General features: G+C 39.3%; 1 protein-coding gene across 3 annotated transcripts in view; it reads left to right on the top strand.

Annotated features, from left to right (window-relative positions):
* The window catches only part of bmp1a (bone morphogenetic protein 1a), a 93,167-nt gene that overhangs the window by 31,496 nt on the left and 43,020 nt on the right, over positions 1-18,651 (top strand). For 2 of the 3 annotated variants that reach the window (XR_013201129.1, XM_077223674.1), the window contains exons 3-6: positions 108-236; positions 1,477-1,594; positions 4,617-4,795; positions 7,325-7,430. Coding sequence is in view for 2 of the 3 variants with exons in the window: in XM_077223674.1 (XP_077079789.1) it covers positions 108-236; positions 1,477-1,594; positions 4,617-4,795; positions 7,325-7,430 (532 nt within the window). In the remaining variant the exon portion in view is untranslated. The remainder of the gene's footprint in view (positions 1-107; positions 237-1,476; positions 1,595-4,616; positions 4,796-7,324; positions 7,431-18,651) is intronic. The other variant, XM_077223675.1, reaches the window with a different exon arrangement.

The raw sequence follows: 18,651 nt of genomic DNA, 5'->3' as shown, positions 1-18,651 counted from the left end.
AAATGTGATCTCTCTTTCTCTGAAACTTGTGAGGATGTGATGTGATGACGCTCCAGACTAATGGTTTCATAATCAACCATCTGTTTATTTGATGTTGGAAATGGTAGGTTCACTTTCCAATGACACCAGTCCAAACAATACGACATCCCATCGCAGGAAGAGGGCAGCAACGTCCAGAACTGAGAGGGTGTGGCCTGAGGGTGTCATTCCTTATGTCATCAGTGGGAACTTCAGTGGTAAGTCACGTACACATAAACAGCTATTTATAGTGAAAAACAACAGCATATGATTGCATTGTATTGTCGGTTGTGGCAAGCAGGGCAGGGCCGAGAGCCATGGCAGTAGCGCGAGTGCTAATGAGTGTCACCTGCGTGCCACACCGGTCTCGAGTCCCAGGGAGGAGCTCCGGAAGGATAAAAGAAGGAGTGCATACAGTGAAGGACTCTCTTCTTTTATCCTTCCAGAGCTCCTCCGTTTATTAGCAATCACGCCACCAGCCCCTCCCTCCTTTCCACATAAGTACTTATGTGGAAAGGAGGGCGGGGCTGGTGGCGCGACTGCAACATAGTGTCGTCCCAGATCCGGCCCACTTCTGGGCCATGTGAAATCCAGATGTACCAGATGTGGGCCGGATCTGGGCCGACACTATGGTGCTGTCTGGGGTAGAAAGGGTTTGTGGAAGAAATTACACATTCATGTGTCTAAAATCGGTCAGCCCAATCGAGCCGCACCTTACGTACATAATTTGCTTTAGACTAAAAATAATTTTTTACATGAGGGTGAAAGATTTCCCTGCACAGACTATGCAACAAGTTTAAGATGGTCTCACGAATTTGCTATGTTTCCAACATAAAGCTGCCTAGTTTGAAAGGGACTTCTGTGTGAGCTGTGCTTCATATATCACTACACTATTGAAAATGGACAATGACTGCAGATCTTTTTTTTAATTTAAATTGCACTAATGGTGACCGCACATTAAAGTCGGCATGAAACAGAAGTAGCGTTAGTCTTTTCTTCCCTATTGTGATGTATATCCAAGTGAAACGGTTTCTTGAACAAGAAAAAATGTAGGACGGGACGGGACTTGATTTTGTTTATGGGGAATTGATTGGATGGTTGTAGTTTGCTATTGGTGGAATTCATGTGAGTGACCGGTTGCCCCGCCCTCAAGCCAGTAAACACGTCATGAGAGAAGAGATGTCGTTTCAAGAAGAATGGGAAGTTTTTTTGTTTAAAGATTATGAGGTCACATGAATTTAAATAAATACTGGTGTACAAAGATAAATCATTTATGATAAATACTGCAATATTCCACACAAAACAAGAATGGTCAGTTTTGGTTTCATGGTGACTTTAAATGTTTGGTCACACTGCTCACTCCTAGTCCGTGTGTGTGTGTGTGTGTGTGTGTGTGTGTGTGTGTGTGTGCGTGCGTGTGTGTGTGTGTATATATGTGTATATGTATGTGTTGTACAGGTAGCCAGAGAGCCATATTCAGACAGGCTATGCGACACTGGGAAAAACACACATGTGTGACGTTCATTGACAGAACAGTAGAGGACAGCTACATCGTCTTCACCTACCGGCCGTGTGGGTAAGTGTGTGTTTCGTAATGGGCTTGTTAGAGGATGTTTGCAAGCTTCACAGGGGTGTGTATGTGTTGCTGTGTGTCCATGTCTTGTGTCAATGTGAGAGAGTTTCCACAGCAGGAGGCCGAAACCTTTGACTCTTCCAGGAAGGAATCAAGCTTGCTTCTCTTGCTCATGTGGAGTGGAGCTTTTCACTCTTTTCTTTCCCTTCTTTCCTCTTTCTTTTCAGTCCCTTCCTGATTTATCGCTCAAGTGGTTTTCCATCCTCCTCATTCGATCCGTTCCTCTGTTCCTGCTTATCTGCTTTGTGTGCCAACAGATGGATTTGTGTGTTTATGTGTGTGTGGGCCCTCTTGTCTTGACCTTGCGATTACTCTACACTTCGCTGAGGAAACATCAGCCGCCTGTATCACACTGTTCGCTACGGGGACTGTCACCTGAACATGTGTGTTTTATACACAATGCACAATGGGTTCCCGTAGATGCTTCAATAGTTCAGACCTCAGCTTGACAATCACATCCGCTGGAGACAAATCAGCCCCTGGAGACCGTGTTGGCACGTCGGTGTTGCTCTTAAGCTGTTTCTGTCTTCTGGAAAACAGCATTCATTTTGATCTTCTGAAATACGTGTTTGACGAAACGTCCACAACTCAAACCCAGACCCCACAGACCATTTGTGGAAACTTAGATGCAAAAATGTGTCATTTGGACCTGTGTTTGTGTCTGCGTTTACAGCATCTCGGCCTGTTGTTTACACACTAAAAAAGGTCTTAGTAGCAAAACAGCTTGTTACTGAGGGGCAGAAAGAGGGTGTAAATGGTTATGAAAAAGAAACTGACTAAATTATGTCTTTGATGCAAGAAACCTTGATTGACATTGTAAAATACTACATATCACCCTTTAATAACAACAATTTTATATATATATATAAAACCTAGACAGAAATTTTGATGGCGACAAAGAGGAAAAACTACGGACTGCAGCTTTAATGTATGTAGTAATAATGATAATGCATACAAGAAATGATAATAGATACATATCAGAGACTTTAATATGACCATTTCTCATCATCCTTCAAAAACAAATGATCCTAACTGTGTAATTCATATTCTATTAGTGTATTAGTTATTATGTATATATTACTGTATATCAACAATGTCACTCGCGGTCACAGTAATGGTCTATTTTACTGCTCCCAATGAATTTTAGGATAAAGAAAGTTGATTCCAGAAATGAAACGTGATTTAAAGAGCAACATCTCAGAGCAATAACAGTTTCCTTTAGGAAGTCGCATTCAATTCACATAAGAAGAGTATACAATGCTAGAAATTAAAAGTGAGACAAATGCATAACTAATGATTAATGATTTCCTTAATGAGCTTGTTTGGAAATGAAGAAAGTCAGTCATACTGACAGAGACAAATGTTGCAGATTGTTTGCTTTCTCACTGTTTAAGTAGACGGTCATTGCGCTCGGGCAGCGAGGGAACTTCATAAACTATACCAGTGTGCAGGCTTTGCCAGGCGTTTTCAGTTCTGTGGAAGTACTGGGGGCATGATGGGCACACAATCTCTGTGTGTGTGCGTGTGTGTGTGTGTGTGGTTACAAAACATTAAGATTTTTTTCAGGCGATTCCTGTCTGTGCTGTGCAAAGTTCAAGGCAGAGTTTCTGGAGCGAGCCGCTGGGTGCTCCATGATTAAAGACTGATCTTTTGCACCCACATGTGGGTTTGTGTGTGTGTGTGTGTGTGTGTGTGCCCGCAGATCACAGGGAAGCGAGCTCTCAGCAGTTTTTCTCCCACATATCCCAGCGCTTTCAGAAAGGGATTGTTTGATTGTGTGTTTTGTGTGTCGGTGTGTGTCTTACTGCTGTAGCATCGCGCACAGGGACACTGTTTCTCTCTGGATTTTGCAACACGTAGCTCTAAGCAAACTTACAAAACAAACGATGCATGACATTTTATTCGAGTTCACTTTGTGTTCTGTGTCAGTTTGTAACTTTGCTTGCTTGTGTGTTGTTGAAAAGAGATCGGAAAGGGGCCAGTTTACACATAAACATGCTACATGATCCATGCTAAGAACAGTATTTCACTCAAAAGGAACATTTTATGTATTTTCTTTTTAATTATATTATGAATAAAGAAAATGATGGTTACTTTATGCTTCTGTGTAATGTGAAAAAAACACTCTAAAAATGCTGGGTTGTTTCAACACAAATTTTGGCCAAATATGGACAAACCCAACCATTAGGTAAAAAAAACCGGCTAGGTTTGTCCATATTTGACCCAAATTTGACTCAAAACACAGATTCATGGTTAAAACAACCCAGCATTTTTAGAGTTTATGTATTTAAAGAATGATTATTACATAAAGTATTTATACATTGTGGTACTACTGTATTTGTTTTACACATGTAGTTTATGCAAATTATGTTATAAGAAAAAAAGTTTGTCCTAGCGGTAATTAAATTAGATTTTTTGTTTTACAGTAATGATATTTTTTGTGTGGAAAATGTGCTTAATTATCATGACAAAAATGCAAAATTGGTCCTTAAATGGGTTTACATTTTTTTATGACAAATGCTATATTTATAATTAATATGTATTATTTTTTAAACAAATATGTATTAAATTTAGTAATTATACATGAAATAGCCTATTTGAATATTATATGAATTAGAATATGAACATTTATACAGATTAACATTTGCAATGAATTCATATTTATAATGAACAATATTTCTAATAACGATAATAATATATTCCCCTTGATTTTTGGATGAAATATAATCCCTGACTTATCTGTGTGATATTCAACCAATCATCATGATAAATGCAATGCACATCTTATCAATATGACAAACATGACTGAAAGATAATGACAAGGATGTCAATCACAACAAGAGTTTTTATGAGGTTTTAGACAAAACAATCATTTTGTGACCAATGAAATGTTTAATATCTCAGTTGGTTTGAGTCATGCAGGATTAAGTGGAATATAAATTGTGATGTCGATGAACCTCTGCAGGTGCTGTTCGTATGTTGGCCGGAGAGGAGGGGGTCCGCAGGCTATATCCATCGGGAAGAACTGTGATAAGTTTGGAATTGTGGTCCATGAGCTTGGTCACGTGATCGGATTCTGGCATGAGCACACGCGACCCGACAGAGACGAGCATGTCAGTATTATACGGGACAACATTCAGCCAGGTAGGAAAAAACAGTCAAATATAGCTCACGTTTGCCTGAAATGATCTGTATTGGAGGTTCAGATTACACGTGGAACTAAATACTGTCATGGTCATTTGTAGAGGTGAGGTCAGCACTCCACCAACAAGCATAAAAGACGATTTTGTACCATCGTTCAGGGAAAACAACCCGATTGTACAACACGGCCCAAATTTTGCACTGCTGACCTCTCATTTCTTATCATGAATGTTGGGCAAAAATATGTGTTAGTTTTACTTAATAAAAAGAGTTTTACTCTGACTGTTGGTTGCAACATCAGGATTAATATAGAGTTATAACTCAAATGTACAGACACTTATAACATGCATAATTTTTTTTTTATAAATAGAGTAGTGGCCAAAAGTGATGTCCAGCCGTGGAAAATTGACATCTTCACCCTTTATTAAAGTATTGTTAAAATACTTTACACCCTTGCCTCATTTAGTATAAGCGGTTCTAAGAATATGCAAATGACTTCATCCACTAAAAATAGCCAAAACACCAGCTTATGAATATTAACTGAGCAAAAATGATGGAGCAAAGTTAATTTAAAGAAACTATCATTTCTTTGCAGAAGTTATTTGTTTTATGGCATTTTGTATTAAATGCAATGAAGTTCAGTACTTTAATTCAGTGTCCAGATCTTTACACGGTCCCTGTACGCCTAGAAATATCTCAACCATGGTATATTTTGACATTGACTAGCTGTGCACCTAGATGTAGATCCCAAAATCCTTCACAACTTTTTAGGCAGCATTACTGAACAAGATATCCTGAAATGATGACTGTCGTTAGACATCTGTGGAAAAGGATCTCATAATCCCCATTATATGGCACAAACTGATTCTCAGCAGAGCCATGCATTCAGACATTTGCTTGGAAAATGTCTGTGGCTTTAGAAATTAATGTGGCTTTAGAAAGCTAATGATATAACATAAAAATATAAAATTTAACACTGTTTCACCCTCTTAATTATATTAAATATTTTTACAAAGAAGAAATGTGCTTCAGTGTTGCCATGTTAACCACCCAGTACTTGTAAGAACATAAAAAGATTCAACTACTGAGACATAAACTAAAGAGCTTCCAAAGACATTTGAGGAACAGAACTGGAACAATGTGTCCCTGAACAAAGAGGGAGTCGATATCAAAAGTAGCAGTCAGTATGTGGTGTTTCCACGAGCTGCTTCCAGTGCTACACTGCATCTCATCCTCACGGACTGCTCCAGGTTTGCCAGCTTTTGCTGTGAGACGTTGCTCCACTCTTCCACCAAGGAACTTTTGCACGTTTGGGGGATGTTACAGACATTGCATTTTGTTGCTCTGTTCACATCTGCAGGTCTATACCACATTCACACAGGTGATCAGGGAACTCTTAGTGTCTTAAGTCTGTAATCTTAATGTCCACTGCCTGTAAGCCTGTTGGGTCTTAAAGGATTAGTTCACCCAAAAAGAAATATTCTGTCACTTGATTTCTCACCCTCATGTCGTTCCAATCCCGTAAGACATTTGTTTATCTTCGGAACACAAAGATGAAGATCTTTTTAATGAAATCTGAGAGCTTTTTGTCCCCCCACTGAAAGCTACGCAACTACACCTTTCAAGCCCCAGAAAGCTAGTAAAAACATCATTAAAGTAATCCATGTGACTCCAGTGGTTTAACCTCAATTTTATAAAGTGAAGCCTGTCTTTGTTTGTGAAAAAAAAAACCACACATACAAAACACACGATTAACCACTTAATTTATAAAATATTAATCTCCAAAGCATGTTGAAAAAAATCCCTATTTAAGGCTATTGAGGGGCGATTTCAGATACAGCCATGGGTTAAACTCTTTCCAATACAGATCTGCAAGTCTTATTTGAATTTTACATAATTATTTATATACCATGGTCTGTCTGAATATTTGATTCTGATTGGCTGGAAGGTGTGCAGCAAAACTGTTTAATGCACAAGTTGTTCCAAGTCTGTTTAATTGCCCTTCTATATTAATGCACTGTTTTCATTGAAGTAAACACACACACACACACACACACACACACACACACACACACACACACACACACACACACACACACACACACACACACACACACACACACACACACACACACACACACACACACACACATACTGAATGCATTATATTTCTCTGCAACAATGGGTTACATCACTGGTTTTGAAGTAATTAAACTCACACCTTCATTGTTTGTTGAGAGAGATGTTGATCAGACTCACACATACATCTCTCATCTCTCTCTAATTAATTCAAATAAATTCTATAATTCATTAATCCTGAAAAGTTGTTTCTTTTTTTCTTGTTGCTGAGTTTATAATAATAAAGAGAATAATGAAATAATCCATAAAATGTGATAATGTAATAATGATGCATCCAAAAAAACAAACTTTGAAAAAACAAGCAGACGGCCTCTTTTGTTGACAATGACTGTATGGGCTCTTACAGTTCACATCACTTCCTGCCTCAGTCTCATTGTTGGTTTCATCTCATAGGACAGGAGTACAACTTCCTGAAGATGGAGCCTGGTGAGGTGGACTCGCTCGGAGAGGTCTATGACTTCGACAGCATCATGCACTATGCAAGAAACACCTTTTCCAGGTTAGAATCTGCTCTTAGGAATATCATAATTTCACTCATAATGTCCACTCCTTCACTAATCATATACAATATATAATAACATAAAAATTATATAGATCATATACATGCATATATACATACATATATACAGTTGTAATCAAAAGTATTCAACCCCATTTGAATTAATTTTTTGCAATGAACAAATCAAACAAAAGTAATTAAAATAATTCAACACAACAAATGTTTTAAGTGGTTTTCCCAAATTCAACTGAAAATGTAATTTTTAATTCACTTCCGCAGTCTCAAAATTACTCAAACCCCCTGAATAGAACTCCTCACAAAAGCACAAATCTGCAAAACAGGTGTTGTCTCAAGCATACCTGATGCAACTAATCAAGGGCTTCATTAGTTTCACCAGGTGTGCTTGAGCAAGAACACATGAAATATCTGAACTTACTAGGTTTGTTGAGTGTCACGTTTGACAGCATGTATGAAATAAGTAAAAAATAAATGGTCCAAAAAGTTAGAGAAGATATCATTGCCCTTCACAAACACGAAACGGGATACAAAAAGATAGCGAAGGCACTAAATGTTCCTAGTGTAACCTAGTTCCAATGGTTACACTACCTGGACAGGGCAGAGGAAGCTATCACCGGCTGCAAGCAGATTTCTGAGAAGGCAGGTTCAGAAAAGCCCTTGAGTGACTGCAAAAGACCTGCAGCAAGACTGCGGCAACAGGCACTGAGGTTTCAGCTTGCACATTAAGGCACTTACTAAACACACACACAGGTTTCCATGCCAGAACTCCAAGAGTTATACCACTACTGACCCAAAAGAACAAGAAAAGTGCTCAAAATCATATGAATATGCCACAGAAGTTTTGGGATTCTGTTCTGTGGAGCGATGAAACAAAACTGGAACTTTTCAGTATGTCTGTAGGAAGAAAAGTGAAGCATATGCTGAAATGAACACTCTGTCTACAGTTGAGCATGTTGTGGCTCGGTGATGCTCTGGGGCTGCTTTGTATCCTCTGGCACTGGAAACCTGCAGCGTGAGGAAGGCAAGATGGATTAATTGAAGTATCAGGAAAATCTCTTGTGGGATTTGAAGAAAGCTGGTATCTGGTTATACATCTCGTTTGCAGCAGGACATAACAGCAAAAGGGTGTTCTAGTACTAAGGATGCTTGCCATGAAGGGGTTGAATAATTTTGACAGTGCAGATGTCATTAAAAGTTGCATTTTCAATTGAATTTGGGGAAGCCACTTGAAACATTTGTCATGTTGAATAATTTTGTTTACAACTGTATGTATCTCAAATAAATCATAACAAAATGAAATATAAATAATATTAACCAGACAATTATACTTGAATTTTTACATGCCAAATGATAAAACAGACAAAAATCCAATTGACTTACATTGAAGAAAAAAATTATTAAGAAAAATGGTAATTATTTACTCACCTTTGGTCCAAGACTGTATACTGCTATTTTCATGAAATATCTAACTCTTTCAAAATGACTATAGTTCATGGTGACCATGATCTAGACTAGGACATAAGTTTCAGAATGAGGTAATATTATATCAGCTATATAATATCATATGAGCTCAGAAATATATCAGAGATGTACGAGCTATTATGTTTCTGCTTTTTTCCCCCTTGTTTTAGTTTTTACCCTCGACACTGTGAACTGTTTGGCAAGAGCTGCAATAACAATTCTTCAAAAATGTTTAGTGTTCCAAGCAAAAAAATATTAGCACACAGGTTTGGAATGATGTAGGTGAATAAATAACAAAATGATTTTCATTTTTGGGTGAAAAAAATCACTTGAGTTCTAATTGTTTTTTTGGAGCAGGTTTTTGCGTTCCACTGCACTGCTCTTTAATAGTTTTGTGCTAGACGGATGGCTCTGAAAAAACACTGGGACCGGATGCAACTGTCAGTTTTATTACAGTTAAAAGAAGTTAAAAGAAGTCCAAATGTTAAAAACGGATCTCAAGACATTGCATTTCTCTGCTCTGCGGCTCTCATTTTTAAATGCAAGAACATGTTGCATTGTGAACGGCCCCTTAGGGGTAAGAAACCACCTTGAAATGCCCTAGCATGAAACCAGAACACGCGAGCTACATAACAACAAGCTGAGAACACTTTTACAATATTAAATATTTTTTGTTGAGGATTCCTCACTTTCCTCAATTATTCCTCATTATGAATAATTGAGGTGTCCATATTGTGCTATTTTAAAGGTTCCTAATTTAGTTTTTAAGGGGTCCTATAATAGGTTTACATGCATCCAAGGTCAAAACTCTCATTTTCTTTTATTACACATCACAAATCCCCTCATTTCTCAAAGAGCCTGAAAAACGGTTTGTTCGAAAAGATTCAGTCTCTCTAAACCCCTCCTTTCTATAGCCTACTCTGCTCTGATTGGTCAGATGGTTCAGTCTGTTATGATTGGTCTACCGCTTACCGCGTGTGTCGGAAACTAATCGCTGTGGATCTTACTCAACGCTTAATAAACAGCGATACGATACAAAAAGGAACAATGGTGTCATTTTTCCATATCAATTCGAGCCCAAGTCCTCATCCTTTGGAAATGCATCAAAGTGGTTTTGCTTTGGCAGCACAGAAAACATCATCTTATCGACATGAACAACACAAACCAAACTCTTCCAGTCTCAGCTGCAACTTCAAATTAGTCTGAATGCGGACCATAGACCAAGAAGACCATATGCTGGCATTATGAAAATGTGTTCCATCGTTACATGGGTTTGTAACAGGAAGTAAGACTGGAATTGCTAACGACTTGTTTCGGCAGTTCAGAATCGATTCGTTCTTTAATAACTTTGACCTTTAAGACCTTTTACATTTACAAACAGCTATATAACACACTCAATGAAAGGTTATATTTGAACAAGCATAATGGGCCTAGATGCGCTGTTTTATCACACTCAGACTTCTTATTAGTTTCCTCAGGGTGACCTTTGAATGTGGCATCAGCACTTTGAGGCGGGCATGGCTATCTGAGCATCTCGCTCCTCTTACACTCTTTCTGCTGAGCTTTCACAACGCCATTATTGTGCTTCTCGCGTGCCTGTCAGTTGTTCGGAGAGTAATCTGAGCCAGTCGGTTTTCGTGTGTGTGGAAAGCTTCGGTGCAGACAACATCTAGCTTCAGTTCTGTTTGATGATCCGATCTCTCGACGTCAGCTTAATGTAATTAACTTCCTGTTTCTGCTCATGCCTCTGTGACTATAAAGGTGGGCGGTAGGACAAAACCTCATGGTATGATTTTGTTTCACAGCAACTATGTATACAGCTCTAAAAGTCTCTCCTGCTCACCACGGCTGCAAACGTCAGCCGGCTGTTTATTATTAAGTTAATTGTTGTGCCTTTTACCCCAGATACCATACTTTTTCTTCCATTATTGAATAACTGTTGCTTTCAATTACCTTGCACAAAACTGAAAATCATTAAGAAGACCTTTGTCTCAATAATTTTAGTGATTCTCATTTGCTACTTAAATATACAACGTTTTAAAAACATTAGATCTTAGATTTAATTAGCACATAATCAACTTTGCGATCGCATCAAGGAACAGGCAAATTTCCACGCGCACCATAAAACGTGGCTGTTAAAGGTGCACTATGTGAGACTGACAACTAGTGGTTGAAATGGGTACTGCAGTCTAAATTAAAATTATTGCAGTTCATTGTTTCCCGCCCCCTCTTGCTCATACTCAACGCTCACGCGGGTTGCCAGATTGAGGATATGCAACATGAACGAGCGCAATTGACAATGGAATGAGAGGAGCCTTACACACTCTAAGTTGATGAGTTTATTTATTGATTTGTGATGAGTTGATATCGCGTTTTAATATTTTTTATTTCCTCTAAATTTTGGATCGGTGTGGAGGCTTTTTAGGTTGGGTAAAATCTGCGATCTCTAAACTAGTTTGTTCTCTGGCAACCATGACTGCAATATGCTGTGTTTTCCGCCCACTGATAACCCTGAGGTTTCGAAATACTATTGGGCAAATTAGCAACGTGCGATATCGCACAGACCAAAACAAAAACCGACATTCTGACACAGAATGCACATTTCAAAGTAAAATAACTGGTTGTAGAAGTGTTTTTCAGAGAAACTAGTATGTGAACTATGTTTACTAAGTATCTGCAAACATATTATGGTATTTTTATGCTTTAGTACAGTCAAAAACTTACATACAGTACCTTTAAGAAAAGTGCTGAGGTGAATTTTTGTGCCATCTAGTGGTTTAAAAGAGAATAAAGTAAAATGTCCCTTTTACCCCGGTGTGCCTTTAGTCCTGTTGTACCCTGTGGTATAGATTTATCCAAAACTCTAATGTTAATCACACTTCTACTGTTGCACAGAATAAAACCACCATACTGCCAGTACCATGTGATGGAGCCACAAAACCACGGGTTTGGACAAGGGTTTAAAGATCAGGCTTTATTCAGTTTTCCACCAGATTTACTTTTACTGTGCCACAGAGAAAAAGAGAAACAGCCTTTCGTTCATGACGTGTGCTGTTTTTGTTTTCTGAGGGTCTAGCATTGGCGACTTCAGCATTGTTCTTCATAGAAGTTTAGTTTGACACAGCAGCAGCACAAATATAGACAGATAACAATAAAGATAAGTTAAATTTGTGCAGAAAGATCATTACTATCACCATTTAAACACTTATATTCATATGTGACAGGAGGAAAGGATATTTGAATTGGTGTATTTTCAGCATTGATCTTAAGACTTTTAACTGAATCACATCGTTATTGTAGAAACATATTTATTTGTCTATAAAAAACACCAATGCCAAATGTTTTATCATCTCTGTATCTGAACTGTGCCCCGTTGGACTGTAATACTCACACATACAGTTGCACACATACACACACACACACACACACACACTCTTGTACATCTATCTTTATGAGGACATTCATTGACACAATGCAATCTCTAGCCGCTTACCCTAACCTTACTCATCACAACTAAGTGCTTAACCCGAACCCTTACCCTAAACCTACCCTTAACCTAATTATAACCGTATCCCTAAAACCAAGTCTTGACCCTCAAACAGGCCTTTAAAGGGGTCTCAGAAAGTGAGGACCGGCCAAAATGTCCTCACTTTACTCTCTTTGTCCTCACTCCAATGGTCTAAAACTCAAACTGGTCCTCACAAAGATAGTTGTACAAGTACACACACACACACACACACACACACACACACACACACACACACGCACGTCTGGTTCGCTATCTTTGTGGGGACTCTCCATAGGCATAATGGTTTTTGTACTGTACAAACTGTGTATTCTATCCCCTTACACTAATCCTACCCCTAAACCTACCCATCACAGAAAACTTTCTGCATTTTTACATTTTCAGAATTCAAAGTTTAGTAGATTTATTAAACCATTTCCCTCGTGGGGACTGCTGGCTGGTCCACACAATGTAGGTGATCTCAGGTTTTACTATCCTTGTGGGGACATTTGGTCCCCGCAATGTAATATAAACACAAACACACACACACACTCACTCACTTATTTCTGTTGATGACGTCTGTGAAACCACTCGAGTCATCCTGTCATTTAGCAAAGTGTACTCTGTTATCACTGTGGCTCTGACGTGGCTAGCTTTATGTTAAGACACTATTTGAGACATTTTTGTTTCATCTGTTTCTGGAATTGAGTCAAGTTTTACCACACTTTTAGTTGTGCTAATGCTAATGTAGACTACAATTAAAAGTGAAACTTTTAAAAAGTGAAACTAACCCATTTTTTGTTATTACAATGTCTGTAGTTTATGTAAATGAACAATATTTACTTGTTCTCCATGGTATCTGGGCAGAGAAATTCGCGTTTATTTGTCAGCAAAAGTCCAATGGATGACGCAAAACAATATTTGTGAAGACTACAGGTTATCCTTCCGCATTTTTGTGTCCGATGGACAGATGGTTATTAATAAAACTATTAATAAAATTGTAAGGGTAGGTTTACCACTTAAAATTGTATTGTAGTTTTTCTGTTCTATTAAACAGCATTATGGTAAAAATGGAACACTGTAGCAATAGTTTTCTTACCTTTACGCGATGGCGTTTTGCTTTGGGAGGAACTGACAGAACGGTAGTTTCGTTCCCCTCTGTGTTCGTGGTCATCCAGTTTGAAATGTTGACTACAAACATGGAGGTTTTTTAGATTTTCCATTACTGTTTTCTCTCCATATTTTCGATTTGTTTTTTTTTTGCAGGCTTTATCCACTGCCTACAAGGCGCTGGATCCATCACTGGGAACCAAAAGTAAATTACTCCCGCTAAACGTTTACTCTTTGAATTCTTGCACCCAGGAATAATACAAGTCGACACCATTATGACTAAAAGTTTGCTAAGGAGTATTTCCTACTAAAGCATGGCGGTATTTGACTGATGTAAGCGTATCCATGGCAGACTAGTGGGAGTGGCCTTGGATGGCAACATGCCCAGTGCATTATGGGTATTAAAGTTGTTCTACCTATTTGGCAACAGGGAGGACAACAGCCTTTTCTCTGTTTTCTCTGTTCAGGTACCAACGATTTACATTTTGTCCCTGCCTTTCTGCTGTTTAGCCAGACAAGTTTATTGAAAGCCCATTTTGTCAACGGTGAAGTAACCTTTTAAGTGTGGCTGATTTTCAGTTTGGAAATGTACTTTACTGGTGTTGAGAAAGTACATACTTTAAAGACATATTAGCATGTTATAAAAATTGATGATACCACGAAGCCCTCATGCTGTAAATTATTGTAACTCGTATGTACTATATACACTACTGCTCAAAAGTTTGGGATCAGAAAGTCTTTTTAAAAATATTAATACTTTTATTCAGCAAAGATTAAATAAGTGGTCAAAAGTAGCAGCATGTTACAAAAGAGTTTTATTTCTAATAAATGCTGTTCTTTTAAACTATCTATTCTTTAAAGAATCCTGAAAAAAAAATTGATATCATGGTTTCCACAAATATAGTAAGCAGCACAACTGTTTTCAACATTGATAATAATCAGAAATTTGTCTTGAGCAGCAAATTATAGAATATTAGAGTGATTTCTGAAGGATCATGTGACACTGAAGACTGGAGTAATGATGCTGAAAATTCAGCTTTGATCACAGAAATAAATTTCATTTATATGTATTTTTATCACAATATTCAAATATAATTTTTTTTTTAAATTGAAATAATATTTCACAATATTACTGTTTTTACAATATTTTTTGATAAATAATTTCAGCCTTGGGGAGCAGAAGAGACTTTTCACATACACATCTTGTAACTTTTTACTATTTTTTTTTAAAGTACTATAATTTAATACACACTAATCATCCCAAGTATTTAGGGATTTAGCCAATATCTTATCTTGAAGGGAAAAATGTTGTATACAGTAAAAGGAAAAGAAATGTGAGCTGTAGATTTAGATGCCTCGTATTATTCTCAAAAGGCTCTGCTAATGGAATTGAAGAATGTTATTCCCATTTCATGCGTTTATCAAAAGTTTTTCCTGACTAGTTTTGAAAGCCTACAGCCAACATTCCCCCAGAGTACGGGTAACATGAGTCGAGGCACACGCAAACGCAGGTCTACACAGTCCCTATATAAGAACCATCTGTTTCCTCTTCTTTTGTTCTAATTTTCCCCCTCTCACTCCCTTATGTTCTCTTTTGGCCTCTGTATCACTTTTTTGAACAAATTGCAATACTGCTAATAAAGGTCCCAGTCCAATGTAAGGTCATGTTCCAGTCCCATATGATGTTTACATAGTTTAAGGGTTATTAGGAATATGAAACTGACTTTATATTAACATATTATTTATTAAAACCAAGTGGAAAGTTGTCGTTGTTGATGTTTTTGTTGAAGCATGGCTTCAAAAAGAAGAACTACAATAATAAATTAAAAAGCATATTTGTGCAGCCTCATTGAACTAGAAGTTGTTTGGCTTTTGTATTGCCTCCCTTGCTTAATTACCGGTAAATTAGTCTGTTGTCAAGCCATGTGCTACTCTCATTTAGTTTAACATAAATAGATGGAGAGAAAGAGAGGGAGAGACATTGATCCCAGGGGGGAATTTAGCAGATAATGTTCTTTGACAGACACACTCGATCAGTCCTGTTTTGCATAATCACTTAAACTCTCATCAAAAAACAAACGGTTTAATCATAAGATCCTGATCCAACAAACTCCTGTTAGTGCCCATTTATATAGTAGTTTTACTGTTAAATATTAAACTACTATTATAAATGAACTATTTAGCTACAAACAGACAAAGCATTTTGCTGCTGATTTACAATTAAAGGGTAAGTTCGGCGTTTCACAAGTAAAGCCCTGTTTTAAGATCGTTTCTGATGAAATCGAACAGTTAAGAGTAAAATTTGGAAGAATGCTGCTGTCCCGAGAATTTTAGGTTTTTGTGTTAGCACCCCCCACCTATACAATGGTTTCATAGGTGCATTGAAACAATCATTCATATAAACGCATTAAACTTTAGTTTACAAAGACGTGAAACTCACCGAGTGGTCTGTGGTGTTCACTGATATGCTCACGCAAAAATCGCTGCAAAAGATGCTTTCCAACAGGTGTTTTACCATTCGGTGTAAAACTGTGGACCTATTTTTCCAAACGCCTCACACCCGGACATTCTTCCAAAAACTACGATAAAACCTGTTGGAAAGCATCTTTTGCAGCGATTTTTGCGTGAGCATCCCAGACCACTCGGGGAGTTTCATGTCTTTGTAAACTAAAGTTTAATGCGTTTATATGAATGATTGTTCCAGTGCCCCTATGAAACCAGTGTATAGGTGGGGGGGGTGCTAACACAAAAACCTAAATACTCGGGACAGCACCATGTCCAAATTTTAATATTAACCGTTCGATTTCATCAGAAACGATCTTAAAATAGGGCTTTACTTGTAAAACGCCGAACTTACCCTTTAAGCAACATTATGATTGTGCTGATTTTAATGTGCTTTTTATTTGGCCCTTAAAGGTGCAGTAAGCTATTTCTGAGAATCAGTTCAACTGTTGATATTTGAAATCACCCCAAACAATCACACCCCTCCCTCAATTGCTCCGCCCCCCAAATGCACAAGCACACATTTTAAGAGTGGATTTCTCTTTATCATAACAGAAGCAAAGTAAAATAAAGCTTTGCAAAAAATACTGCGAAGCTGTTGAACAAACAACAAGGAAGAACAAAAAATGAACATAAAAAAATGAATAAAAGCAAGAGTTGGTTGTCAGTCGTCAGCAGCACATACTAAAAACCAATGTTACTTCTGTATGGAGCAGAAACAAGGGCAACATCTGCGTCCGTTTTAAGGCCTTCCTGCTTTGGTCTCTCCAGCACTGGAAAGATTATCTAATATTAGCACGGGTCCTACCTCTTGCCTGATCATAACCTATCTTTTTCCAGTGATATTGCTCTGACCTTTTCTATTTGTAATGTCTCTCAGCCATCTCTCTTTCAACAGTCTTCAAATTTCCCTCTTGCTCACTCTCTCTCCTCCCCCATCGAGAGGACACGCCCCCTTCTGCTGATTGGCTCACTCTCTCTTCCCCCATCATGAGTGGACCCGCCCCCTACTGCGGATCGGCTTACTCTATCCTCCCCCATCATGAGTGGACCCGCCCCCTACTGCGGATTGGCTTACTCTATCCTCCCCCATCATGAGTGGACCCGCCCCCTACTGCTGATTGGCTTACTCTATCCTCCCCCATCATGGGTGGACCCACCCCCTTCTGCTGATTGGCTCACTCTCTCCTCCCCCATCATGGGTGGCCCCGTCCCCTACTGCTGATTGGGTCACTCTCTCCTCCCCCATCATGGGTGGACCCGTCCCCTACTGCTGATTGGGTCACTCTCTCCTCCCCCATCATGGGTGGACCCGTCCCCTACTGCTGATTGGGTCACTCTCTCCTCCCCCATCATGGGTGGACCCGCCCCCTACTGCTGATTGGGTCACTCTCTCCTCCGCCATCATGGGTGGACCCGTCCCCTACTGCTGATTGGGTCACTCTCTCCTCCCCCATCATGGGTGGACCCGTCCCCTACTGCTGATTGGGTCACTCTCTCCTCCCCCATCATGGGTGGACCCGTCCCCTACTGCTGATTGGGTCACTCTCTCCTCCCCCATCATGGGTGGACCCGCCCCCTACTGCTGATTGGGTCACTCTCTCCTCCGCCATCATGGGTGGACCCGTCCCCTACTGCTGATTGGGTCACTCTCTCCTCCCCCATCATGGGTGGACCCGTCCCCTACTGCTGATTGGGTCACTCTCTCCTCCCCCATCATGGGTGGACCCGTCCCCTACTGCTGATTGGGTCACTCTCTCCTCCCCCATCATGGGTGGACCCGTCCCCTACTGCTGATTGGGTCACTCTCTCCTCCCCCATCATGGGTGGACCCGTCCCCTACTGCTGATTGGGTCACTCTCTCCTCCCCCATCATGGGTGGACCCGTCCCCTACTGCTGATTGGGTCACTCTCTCCTCCCCCATCATGGGTGGACCCGCCCCCTACTGCTGATTGGGTCACTCTCTCCTCCCCCATCATGACTGTATACACCCCCTACTGCTGATTGGCTACAAGTTTGTGAAGCTCAGTCTGATCCACTTTCAACAACATTTTTCAGAAATCGCTTATTGCACCTATTTGTAATGAAAAGGTCCGTGGTGGTGACATAATAGTTAGGTGTGACTCTGAGGCTCTGCCTTCTTTGACGTGGAAATCTGTTCTTATGTTCTTGGGAAAACCCCATCTGTTTAAGCCGTTTCAGAGTTAAGACAGGGAATGTGAAATGACAGCTTTTAGTAACCTCACTTGCCTTATGTTAGATACACATCATGATTTTAGCCCCGGTTTTTACTCTCCTACAGTTTTGTGGAAATCGCAGACAAATGCCTGAAATCTGAGGCAAATCAGTGTTTGTTTTACGTGAGCAATCACGTAGTGTGAATGATCAAAGACGTGATCTGAGAGAAGCGCAGATGTGTTGTTGATACCCGTAAGATATTTAGCATGCTACATATCGGGACCTGTCAAGGAGTGTGACATAAATTTTGACTGGATATTACATCAGTGATATCTGCAGCCAATGAGAGAGCAAGATGCAGGGGAAAGGAAAGTTCAGGGGGAGGAGTCAAAGATTTGCAACCAAACATCAGCAAACATAGCTTCTGCAAGCAACCATTTTCTCCT

This window comes from Siphateles boraxobius, unplaced genomic scaffold (assembly GCF_051911475.1).
Source record: "Siphateles boraxobius isolate OS27281-9 unplaced genomic scaffold, OSU_SipBor_1 9, whole genome shotgun sequence".
In the NCBI taxonomy this organism is placed as follows: Eukaryota; Metazoa; Chordata; class Actinopteri; order Cypriniformes; family Leuciscidae; genus Siphateles; species Siphateles boraxobius.
This window is presented reverse-complemented; position numbering and strand designations above follow the sequence as displayed.